This window comes from Rhinichthys klamathensis, unplaced genomic scaffold (assembly GCF_029890125.1).
Source record: "Rhinichthys klamathensis goyatoka isolate OS25496 unplaced genomic scaffold, OSU_Roscu_1.1 h1tg000137l_1, whole genome shotgun sequence".
NCBI classification, from domain to species: Eukaryota; Metazoa; Chordata; class Actinopteri; order Cypriniformes; family Leuciscidae; genus Rhinichthys; species Rhinichthys klamathensis.
Genome location: NW_026606672.1, coordinates 437,498 through 449,534, shown reverse-complemented (window position 1 = coordinate 449,534; position 12,037 = coordinate 437,498). Strand labels below are relative to the sequence as shown.

Sequence of the window (12,037 nt, the reverse complement as noted above, 5' to 3'; positions counted from 1 at the left end):
AACGGGAAAGAAAATAAAAAAATAAAGAAAAGGATGGGGAGTTAGAGAGACGGGAAGAGAAACAAGAGGGGCAGAAAGTAAACCAAACAAGACAAAATGAAAAAAGACAAAACAAACAACAGAGGACAAAAAAACAGAAATCTTTTGTTAATTAGATTTCCAAGAATGTCATGGACAGGGATGCCATCCTGGCCTGGCAGGGTCAGAGATGGATCCCAAAGGTTAGAGGTCAGAGGTGAGAGAGTTGATTCCTGATAAGGAGGGATGGAAGAGGTGAGTGAGATGACACGAGGAGTGGATGGTGACAGAATGGCTGCATTGTTTGGAAGATGTCTGCATCTGCATGCTGAGACATCAGGGGGAGTTTCCACTTTCAGTGCACAGAAACAAAGGTTTCAACGCCAGTTTCTTTTCTGTTCTATTTCATTTGAATGGTTAGAAATGTAAAAATCAAAATGGCTTGATATTGTAACATTAGTTTAGTGACAAAACCTTGAATTGTCAATATGAAAACTACTCAATTATACCCAAGTAAAGGAGGTGTCCAATTTATATGTGGCCTTGAAATCTTTGTTTCCCATCCAGCATCATTAACCAAAGCCAGTCAAATCTGGTGGGGCAAGTGCTTGTGTGTAGGCAAGTCATCTGAGCACAGCCATTCAAGTTTGGGTCTCTGGGCGTTTACACACAGAGGCCACACGAGTGGAAGAAGTTGCTTGGGTTGCAAACCTTGTATGCTACCCTATTAGGGCAGTTCTTCCCTAAGCCAAGGGGGGGCGAGATAATTCGCAACAAATTGTACATATCCTTATAGGAAATCCGTCCGCTGCGGAAAGAACAAGCAAAACATGACACATACATGAAGAAAGCTTGGAGAGCATATTTGTGTTGTGGACAAGATGCGGATAGGAGTACAAGATCCCATTCACATCCAGAGCACAATTCTTATGGGCATTGCGTGGGAGGTCTTCAATCACACATAAAGAATAAGGGGGAAAATTCAGCATTTCTCTCTTTTATTTATGTGGTCTAACCTGAGAAGGCCTTTGAGCCCTAACAGAGTGATTCTCCTCTCAACTGCCAAACTCAGTTACTATATTTATCACAAGAGTAGGTCTCCATCTGGCGGGGGAGTGCAGGCTGAAACATACCATGCGGCTGGGTCATACTCCGCCCACACTCGAATAAACTCATCCAGGTGGTGAGGGCCGAGGATGGAGGAGTCACGTGTCAGATATTCAAAGTTGTCCATAATGACAGCCACAAACAGGTTCAGCATCTGGAGAAAGTGTCAGGAGAAAAGACTCTGTAGGTCACGGAGCAGGAAAAACTATCTGAACATATCTGGGAGTATTGTAAATTAGGGCTGGGTAAAAACATAGATTTTTCAGATTAATCACAGTCTGAAAAATAGTCCATGGCTGCTGTGTCTTCAGCGCCATGACAAAATAACAAATTACAATCAATAAAATATTTTACCTTTGCTGTGAATGTGAGTTTGTAGTCTGCATTCAAAAACAACATACAACATGACCAGTGCAGTCCGATTCACAAAAAATTACTCTCATGAACTTTTATGTTTAAAAAAATATGCAGTAGAGCACATATCATGACATTTTGCATGCTCAAAATCTCTAAACTAACTCTAAACTATTAATTAAAAAAACAATTTAAGGACTATTGGGCTCCAATGGTCACTTTTTATGTTGTTGATTCACTAAAAAGAACACTAAAATTTGACATATAAACAAACTATAATAAATCCAAAATGTAAAAATATACAATCTTATCCACTTTCTTGCAATGTTTAAGAACCTGAAGCTTCAAAGTTTGTTATTTTAATTCAGCTAAGAGGCCACACTGTATCAACGTATCGATCTTATATTGGTCACGAATGAATGTATGAATTCGCAGGTCAAAGTTCAGCATACTTGAACTTTGCAACGCAGCGAAATGCAAACCTTCATATGAGATGTTTCTGATCTTAATAGAATGTGAATGGAAGTAAATGGAGTGAAAAGTGTAGTGTGACTGGTTTGAATCAGTATGAAACATTACTCTGATAATTCACCCCATTTACACCACTAAAAAATACCCAAATAGATCACAATTGAATTAAAGCATATTGAAATCAGAATAAAACCGAGAGCTTGTAAATCAGAATCAAATCAAATCAGGAAATCTGCATCGATTCCCAGCCCTATTCTAAACACAATGGAATATTTCAGTCATGTTCAAAGGCTTCTTTTTTTTTTGATAAACAATCAAGCAGCTTTGTGGCAGTAGGATGTGATGACATGCTGCAATAATGATGAGCCTGTTTTGGCTGGTATGACTCTGAGCACTGACCAGGAAGGAGCAGAGGAAAATGAAGGAGACAAAGTAGAAGTAGGCAAAGTCACTCCCGCACTCCTTTCCAAGTGTGCCCGATTTTTCATCACAGGTGCGCTCACTCAGACAGGACAGCATGATCTCGTGCCAGGCTTCGCCAGTGGCGCTCCTGCAAGAGACACGATGAAGAGCTGATTGAATAAATGCTGCATCTTCTTTTAAACCCAGGAATGACTGTCAGAGAATATGACGGAGACTGCAGATGATGGGAGAAGTGCTGATATTTAAATTACAGTTGAGCCAGATTTCATGTATAACACTGTTGTCACACTGATGTGCTGTCTGCTCATGGCTCTCAGCTCAGAGTAAGCTTCAAAATAATGAACATAAGGGAAAGATGGAAATTTATTTATGAATTTCATTAGGATATGTTGTTTTTCTAGCATTATGGCGGATACTCCAGATGGTACTTTAAAATTCAATCTGACCAAAAGGGGAGACCAGAGAGAGAAAGAGCATGACAGAGAGATGTATACACAGTGATACAAAGTACAATATCTATCTATCTATCTGAGGATGGATGGATGGGTAGACAGACAGGCAGATGGATCCTTTGATTCTGTATGGTAACACTCAAATCAAAATATGGTATGCAAAAAGAAATTGCTCTAAATAGATCTCAGAGTTCTCAGATGATACATGAAATGAAATCTCTTTTTAATATAAAGGTAATCTGACAGAGCACAGCGGAGATCTTTAGCAGCTCCATAACACGAGATCAGACTAGGTTGGCTGTAAGTTAGACCTTTATTTTAATACTTTATTATGCATTTATATTTTCTGAGTATGAAAGGTCTTGATCAATTATAAATACAGCTCTCCACAAAATTCCTAATCGCATTAGACAAATGCGCGCTATTAATGTTGATATCAATCAAAGTCTAAATATAGTGATCAGGCTAAATATAGTGTTCAGAAGCAGTACAACAGCAGAAACATTCTAAATCTATAATCCTATCTGATCTTTGTTGGAATTTGTCAGACCTTGATTCTGTTATACAGCCCCAGAAGCCTCTCTAAGATTTCCTGCATTCTCAGGTGGATTTGATTGCAGTAGGTAAAGATTAACAGGTGTGTGCAGACCTGAACAACAGCATAAGTGCTTGGAGGAAAGTCCGAAAGTTGTTGTGACGATTGATGGCAGTATCGTCATTCAAATCAATGTTCCCAAACACCTGGAATCACAATGTTTCCTTAAATGAATTTATGTTTTAAAACAGTTACATTGAACATCCTTCAGACACAATACAGTTTCTATATTTTAATTAATAAAACCTATAATACGATACACTCCAGCACTGCAATGACCTTTCAATTACAATCACTGAAGCACTGAAATTATTTTAGACAGCTACCTGCATTCCAATGATGGCGTAGATGAAAAACAGCATGGCGATTAGAAGGCATACATAAGGCAGTGCCTGGAAACAAAAATGAAAAAATTGGTACTTTAAAAAAAAGTCTCCAACAATGATTGTCAAATCAGTTTATTTCGAGTTACCTTAAAGGATTGGACGAATGTCCAGAGCAGGATGCGAATGGTGTATCCCTGCCGGAGGAGCTTGATTAGTCTGGCTGCTCTGAAGAGTCTCAGGAAACTGAAATTCAGCAGACGGTCCTGTGGGAATGCAGGGTTTCTCAATTTGAAAATTCATTTCTCCTTATTTGCACTCTTTACTTCAACCCTCATATCTCTTAATAACATCAGGTTTGTATTTTTGAATCCTAAAACATGCATGACAGTATTTTATAAAACCTTAAAGAGATTTTCATATTCATAAAATTCATATTATGTCATAATTTACTCACTCACTCCAAACCGGAATGCTTTTCTTTCGTGCTGAACACAAACAAATATATTTATAAAAATGTTTGTAACAGATTCAGTTCCCATTGACTTTTATTCCCATTTTATTCTTTGTCCATACAATGGGAAGTCAATAGAACTTATTCACAGCAGCACGCTCATTGATTTTTAATGGGAATGAAAGAGAGGCTGTGAGGGATAGACATTTAAAATACTGTTATTTAACGTGTTTTTGCATGGTTCTGCTGACGAAACACTGCAAAAATATCTTTCCAAGAAACTTTAGTAGACATAAAACTCCAGACAACATCTAGATTGGAGCTTTTTACAGCGGAGGCCTTCGAAAACCCGGTAAGTCTTTCCCTCACAGCCTCGCCTTCATACTTCTTATGGCGCTGCTCTGAAAAGAAGAAAGAAAGTCAGGTTTGGAACGACATGAGGGTGAGTAAATGATAACAGAATTTTCTTTTTTTGTTGGAATATCCCTTAAGTAGAAAAGTTTTCAAATCTCTTCACACTGAACCTGATTTTAATCTGAGATCGAGTTGAAGTTTTTATTGTTCGAATGTCATTAATTAAGTCAGGGTTTCTCAAAGCCCTGGGGGTTCATAAGGGAACTGGAAGAGTTTGAGAGTTGATGAATACTAGCTAATAATTAAATCATAAAATTTGTAAAAACTAAAATAAATCATTAACAATAAACAACACTAACCAACCATGAATATGTGAACGTGTTGTTAATTTATTTAAATATTAATAAAAAATCTCAGGAGGTTCTTCAAGTAAATATTTTAGATCAAAGGGATCTAGCAGACAAAAAAGTTTGGAAATCCCTGCATTAACGCATCCAGACCTTTTAAATTGACACTGGATTCAGTGTATTCCGGATACTTGGGGAATATTTTAGTGATTTTGTCAAGTAGGGTGTGTTCTTGGATCAATAACTTTTGTTGGTCACGGTCGATCCACGGTAAGCAGTAGTGAACCCTGATGACTTCAAATAAGACCTATTTACTATATGTTCAACTGACAACCATGCGGTGATTGTGAAAAATGATGTTGCATTATCTTCAGTAAATTTTTAAGCTTTAAAAAGGGAGAACCTTATCCTGTGCCATATATGTCTGCAATAGGAAGTTTTTTCATTCCATGCAGGGTGGAATAGACCTAAGATCAAAGACTAGAGAGCAACTCACCGTTGTCTATACATGAAGATGTTAAATCGTGGCAGGAGCAAGCCAAGATTTGAGTGAAGACATTTAAGGAACACAGGAGAACAAGAACAGCCATCACACACAAATATAGTTACAGAACAAACACACAATTACCATCAGTAGCAGCTTTTGACAATGACAAGGACGTCAAGACATACAGCATAATACAACATAAGACTTCATAACATCATAAAACACAAATCAAAGCCACAAACTAGCGATTTGGTCAAAGTGAGCATTACCAAATGGATTTAGTTACTCTATTACTGTCATTTTATCTGGAAAACAACAACACAGAGGTCTATCTCCCTTCTGTTCCTGAGCTAGAGCCAAAGCTGTGATGTTATCCAGCTCATCATCATCTATGTTGGGCATTTCTTCTCAGCCTATCTCTACTTCACTTGGTCTAGCTCTGAGACCTTTCTCTAATAGAGCTCAAACACAGCTCAGTGCCGCCCACTTGCCTTAATCTCAGAGACTAAGATGTCAGTGATGCTGCCCAGCACAGTCACAAAGTCAAACACATTCCAGGCGTCTTTCAGGTAATTCTGTGAGGAAGAGAATTAGAGATAATTCAGGGACAGGTTGGAGAGGCTTACAATTTCACACTCTAGCATAGGAACGTTTTACAGTGAATTAAAGGATTAGTTCACCATCATTCAGCCAGCTACTATGATTTTCAGTGAATCTCTTCCTCAAAAGTGGTCAAATGGCTTTGACAGAAGTTTTATTTTTGGGTGAAATATGCCTTGCTTTTAAGTTCAGCTCTTTTTGGACCAAGGTTATTGAGGGTATCCGTGCTGATACTTACCAAGGGGCCGAAAGCAATAATCTTGAGAACACACTCCATTGAAAAGAGAGCAGTGAAGACAATGTTGAGATACTTGAGCATTGCTTCGTAAGACTCATTCGCCCCATGGAACTGCAGGTATAAGAAGACAAAGGGAAATGTTTTATTTATTTGAGTATCATTTGTTTTATTTTGTTAAAACAAAAATTTATCAGCAAAACCAACTGTGATAAACAGGTTAGATTTTGTCCATAAAGTTGTGTTCAATGTATTGATATTGGGGAGAATCTGTGCTTATTTGATCAAGTGAGATGAGTAAAGAACACTGAAAAAGTAGGAAATTATATTTTTCCTACTTTTTCATTACAAAAATATGCACATTTTACACACAAAATCATAATTTACCTAGATTGGTTTACTTTTAAATTTTTTGTCATTCTTATTCACAGTGCTGTTTATCTATAGATTTGCCTTACTGTGGTGCAGAAATTTTGCATATTACAGTAGAAAAGATTATTTAAATTAATACAAAAACATGATGTATAGTACCACCGTTCAAAAGTTTAAAGTCAGTAAAAAAATATTGTTTTAAAGAAGTCTCTTATGCTCACCAAGGCTGCATTTATTTGATCAAATGGAGAAATGGAGTAAAAAGAATAATAGTGACATATTACAAATGAACATTTTCAGCAGCCATTACTCCAGTCTTCAGTGTCACATGCAATACGATGATTTGGTGATCAAGAAACATTTCTTACTATTTTCAATGTTAAAAACTTACTGATCTCAGACTTCTGAATGGTACTGTAAATACTCTTTATGAATCACCAAATGGTTAGAAAAAGGAAATGTGCAAAAGGAATGAAAATTTCATAGCTGTCAAGTACTCTAGTGTTACTGAAAGAAAAAAGACCGAATGACCTTCATCATGAGCACCACAGTGTTGAGAGCAATCATGATCATGATGGAGTACTCAAATGGTGGAGAGACCACAAACTTCCACAAGCGGTACTGAAAGGACTGCTGGTTCTGTGGCATATATCGGGTCAACGGTTTGGCATTGATAGCAAAGTCGATGCAGGCTCTCTGAGAAGAGAAACAGTAAAAAAGGAATTCATTCGCAATGCAGACAGACAACTACTGTTTTCCATCTTTATCTTTCAGAATCAGGCTAAAGTCACATTTTCCTTCTCATAATCACAACTAATCAGAAATGTCATAAAAAGAGCAGTGACAACAACTGTGGAAGATATAGTCTAACCTGTGGAAGAACAAGAAAATAGACTCGTAATTGGGCTGATATTTTCTGGCTGCTTTGCTGTGAATGTTGATGATAAATGACTTCTCCTGGGGTGGGGCCGGTTTCACAAAGATAGACTTTGACTATGGCTTAGATATAGTAGATAGTCCGACTTCAGATAGACATCTAAATCAGACCGTTGCACAAAGCACTTAAGACTCTGACTATCTTAAGTAGGACTACACTGCAATGCATTCTGGGTAAAATAAGACACTTTTCAAAACAAAAAAACATGGCGGATCGAGTAAGCGCATTCAACCGCTCAGTGCAGTTTACCCCAGTGGAAAATATGTGTTTGTTGGAGGAGTATAACAGTCACAAGGACATTTTACTTGGGAAATTTAGCAGAGAATGTAGTAACAAGAAGAAATGTTTCATTTGGAAAAAGATTGCTACGACAGTTAACAGCATTAATCCGACCGTTGAGCGGAGCGTTAAAGACACAAAATTCAGAACAGAAAAGATACAAAAACATGGTACAAGTAGGTTACTGCGGTCCCTAAAAACCCTTTCCCTTCTTCTCATAGATCTCTCCATAACGTCGTCAGCAAGCCACAAATTATGAGCCATTTTTCCTTATCTTTTGGCTGTTTGTAAAGTAACTGATTGTTACTGCCTAAGTTACTGCCTAAGTTAGCCTGGGGGTAAGGTGTCTAATTTTTTTGGTCTAAATTAAGTCAGTCTTTATCTTTGTGAAACAGTCTAACTTGCATTAGACTGGTCTATGAGCAAATTTTAGACTTGTCTAACACTATAGACCGGTCTAAAATAGCTTCGTGAAAGCGGCCCATTTTTACCACAGTTTGTGAGTCATGTTAGGCTGGCATATGGACAGGGAGAGAGTGAAACAGCACAGGCTCTGCAGACGACTGGGCCCGTCTAATGGGGCCTCAGAGGAAATGGGGCAGGAACATCTTGCTGACTGCTCTTCCATGGGGCTGGCTGTCTCTGTGTGTGTCTTTAGACACTGTGCGTCACTATATGAATGTATACCTGTTTCTGAACATGTGTTTAGGTGTGTGTGTGTGTGTGTGTGGTCCGCCGCAGGCACATGCATTAATTCTGTCAAAATTCCCTACCTGGCCATCTGCAACTGTTACCATGGCTGGCTTGACTGTAGGTACCGTATTACATCATTAAACACTATAAAACTCCTCCAGTGTTTGTAAGAGGAAGATTAATGTTTGTCTCTGTATCTCTTACCGTCAGCCTAAAAGCAACTTTCTTTTTGTTGATAAATTGTTCAAATCTGAACTAAGAAAATATTTTTTACTTTCCAATAAACATTATTTTCTATTAGAAGTTAATTGTAATAATAATAATAATAATAATTAATTAATTAAAAAATACACATTTTATAAATAATATATTTTCAGTAAATTATATTATATTAAAATATAATTTGTCCTTATTACAATTTTTTAATTTTATTTTTATTAGGTATAACTGCACCTGAGATAAAAAAGTGGAGACAAAATTGGTATTTTACATCATTAAAAATATGATGGACAATATTACTAATATTACCTTCACTTTTTTATCTCAGGTGCAGTTATACCTAATAAAAAAATAAAATAAAAATTTGTAATTAGGACTAATAATATTTTTCTATAATATCATGCAATATAATATCATATAATAATATAATATAATACAATATAACTTTTACCACACCTGCCAATTGCAAGTGAAATTAGGAAATTATATATTATATTATATGACATTATATTGCATGATATTATAGAAAAATATTATTTGTCCTAATTACAATTTTTTTTTCTCTCTTTTTGGATTTTGTACCAGTTCATAGCTATATTTTGTCTTCAGGGTAGGATTTCAAGAATGAGTTGGTAACATACTGTGGATTTGTGGGGCGACCATGTCTGAATGTTATTCAGTCATACCTCATTCTTCTCCAGACTGCACTCTGACAAGGCCTTATCACCCTGTTCCTGGAATGTGATGATTATCAAGGCCACAAAAATGTTGACGAAGAAGAAGGGGAAGACTACAAAGTAGACCACATAGAAAATGGACATCTCAATGCGGTAGCCTGGACTGGGACCCAGGTCCTCAAAAGTGGCATCTACAGAGTGCTTCAAAACCCTGTGGGAAGACAACATTAAATCATTACACCCTAATGTTTAAGATGATAAAGTGCCTTGTGGAAGACAGACATACATAGTTTTACTTTACCCTCAAATTGTAGATCTAAGACAATGAAATCACAGTATAATCACACAGATAACAGTTTTAACTGGTTAGGTTTGATTACTTTAACAGATTTTTTTTTCATCAGCAGTGCGGCCAAAGTAATAAACATTAAAAAAAACTACATTTAAAGCTGCAGTCCGGAGTTTTTCCTCTTTGTCGCCATCTCTGTTCGAAATCTGCAATTGCAGTCATTCGCGGAATTATCAACTTTACGCAAGTTGTACCTCGGCACGGCACAGCGCGGATGAATCCAATGTTTTGAGGAGAATGTGTGGCTGTTAGTCACCAGCGGGTAAATCTCACCATGCTTTACAGCGGGGGAATCTCCAGTTGTCACTGGTGATTGTCGTTTGAACTTTTCTGGATTCGCCATCAAATTGATAAGTTTAATTATATCAAGTGCTGTGAGAAAAGGCTATAAATCTCCACCAACATCCTCACACGCAATATAGCCTACTAGCCGAGACTCCTTCTTTATGTGTACAGATGTGACGTAATGACGCAAAGACATGCTCGAATCTCCCGTGGAAATCCACCAGTACCACTGGAATTAAAAATATTATTACAAGCTTACCGTTTTGAATCGAGCTAAGGCAAGCAGATAGTTTTGAACACTGGCTGGCTATGTACTTGCTCTAAAATTTATTTTGGATAATTTCTAACCCAAAAAAGTTACAGACTGGAGCTTTAAGCAAGTGAGTTCCTCCAGATTGTGACAATGGGTCTTAACCATAGACTGTAAAAAATATGGACAAAGCGTCTGTGACGTCACCCATAGACTTTCTGAAGAACGGTTTTGAGGCTGTTTATGGGGTGTATGGGCGGTGCCATCTTGGAAAATCTTACGATATTTCAAATACAAATGTTCAGAAAGGATACAGAGGTGGTATGATGTGTTGTGTCAGATCATGGCCGAGACGTCAAATTTCAGGAATTCCACTCGGCGCAGCCCGTTATCAGCTGTCAATCACGCGCTTATTTGTCATACATTTTATATCTAAATACGATCTAAACTACCGAGTTAGAAAAAAATTCACCCCCCTCACAGTTGTCAGGCACTCGGAACCTATAGAAAAATACAATAAAAGTCCATGGGACCAACCTGTAAAAACATGAATTTATGCTGTGAAAACTGACATTTTAACATGCGGGTCTATGGAGATTTGCTCCCTTTTGGGACCTCCCTCTAGCGGATTTTCGATGTATTGCAGTTTTTCGCACTTCCGGGTAGGCTTCATTTTTCAGATTAGAATGTTGCCGCTTGGTCTTAACCTGAGGCATTTTTACAAATCATTCATCAATTACCAATACACTAAAATGATCTAATTAAACGATTAAAACCTGAGAGGGCAGGGAAGAAAACAGACTTGCACACCAGGGGAGGAAGAACACTGACCCCAACAAGCTTGTGAACAACTCAATAAATCACAGTCAATTACAATGGCTTGTCCAGCACATTCATGAGTTTGGCAGTGAGTTTGGGCTGATGCTGATTCATGAACGTCTGCCTACTCGGCCTTTCTGAGAGCTGTGCTCTACCAGTATCACAGAGCCTCAAAGAGCACCACTTCAAACTGATTATGGCCTTTAAAGTGAGAGAATAAAAGGCCACTGAGGGGGTCAGAGGACACAAGGGAAGTGTTTGAAGAGGACAGAATCTTTTATGGGTTTCTAATCCCAGCAAAACATACTGAATAGCAAATGGTTGTACTATATACACCAAGTATACCAATATATCAAAATATACCTTCAAATCTGTGATATAAATGTAATTAGGGACCATGACATATATCTGCTGACTTACGTGGGCCACCCCTCTCCAGTAGAAACGGTGAAAAGAGTGAGAAACGCCCACAGCACATTGTCGTAGTGGAACTCATATTTCTTCCACTCCCTAGGCTGGGCCGCCACGTCATCCTTATCATAATCCAGAAACACCCCTCTAATAAGCACAAAGAAAATGACAACAGAGACAGAATATAAAAAGAAATATCTATACGTCAATTTTCAAAGCACTGCTTAATTGTGTTATCAGCACACATGGATTAAAATGTTTATTTTTTAAAGATTTTAAAGAATATTTGTATATAAATTATTCACAAAATGCAAATGGGGAAGTATTTTAGAGCTGAACATAATTAGAGAAATGTATAATCACTACAGAGATGTCCATTATTTTATTTTACAGGGCTTGTTTTAAAAATTCCTTGATAGTTGAAAACATCAAAACTATTTCCAGAGGTTCCATAGTTGTGGGACCCAACACATTTACTCCACTCACTTCTGCATGGGTTTGGACAGTACTGCTGTATGCCTACAAG

The 12,037-nt window shown here is 37.5% G+C and overlaps 1 protein-coding gene across 10 annotated transcripts in view; it reads right to left on the bottom strand.

Annotated features, from left to right (window-relative positions):
* cacna1ba (calcium channel, voltage-dependent, N type, alpha 1B subunit, a) overlaps window positions 1-12,037 on the bottom strand; it is a 116,686-nt gene that overhangs the window by 19,431 nt on the left and 85,218 nt on the right. For 7 of the 10 annotated variants that reach the window (XM_056257361.1, XM_056257363.1, XM_056257365.1 and 4 more), the window contains 10 exons: window positions 11,521-11,658; window positions 9,407-9,608; window positions 7,124-7,288; window positions 6,224-6,334; window positions 5,877-5,960; window positions 3,893-4,009; window positions 3,747-3,812; window positions 3,475-3,566; window positions 2,350-2,500; window positions 1,152-1,279 (listed from right to left, as the gene is read on the bottom strand). In XM_056257361.1, the coding sequence (XP_056113336.1) occupies window positions 1,152-1,279; window positions 2,350-2,500; window positions 3,475-3,566; window positions 3,747-3,812; window positions 3,893-4,009; window positions 5,877-5,960; window positions 6,224-6,334; window positions 7,124-7,288; window positions 9,407-9,608; window positions 11,521-11,658 (1,254 nt within the window). Of the gene's footprint in view, window positions 1-729; window positions 827-1,151; window positions 1,280-2,349; window positions 2,501-3,474; window positions 3,567-3,746; window positions 3,813-3,892; window positions 4,010-5,876; window positions 5,961-6,223; window positions 6,335-7,123; window positions 7,289-9,406; window positions 9,609-11,520; window positions 11,659-12,037 lie in introns of all 10 variants that reach the window. The other 3 variants (XM_056257362.1, XM_056257364.1, XM_056257371.1) reach the window with 1 other exon arrangement.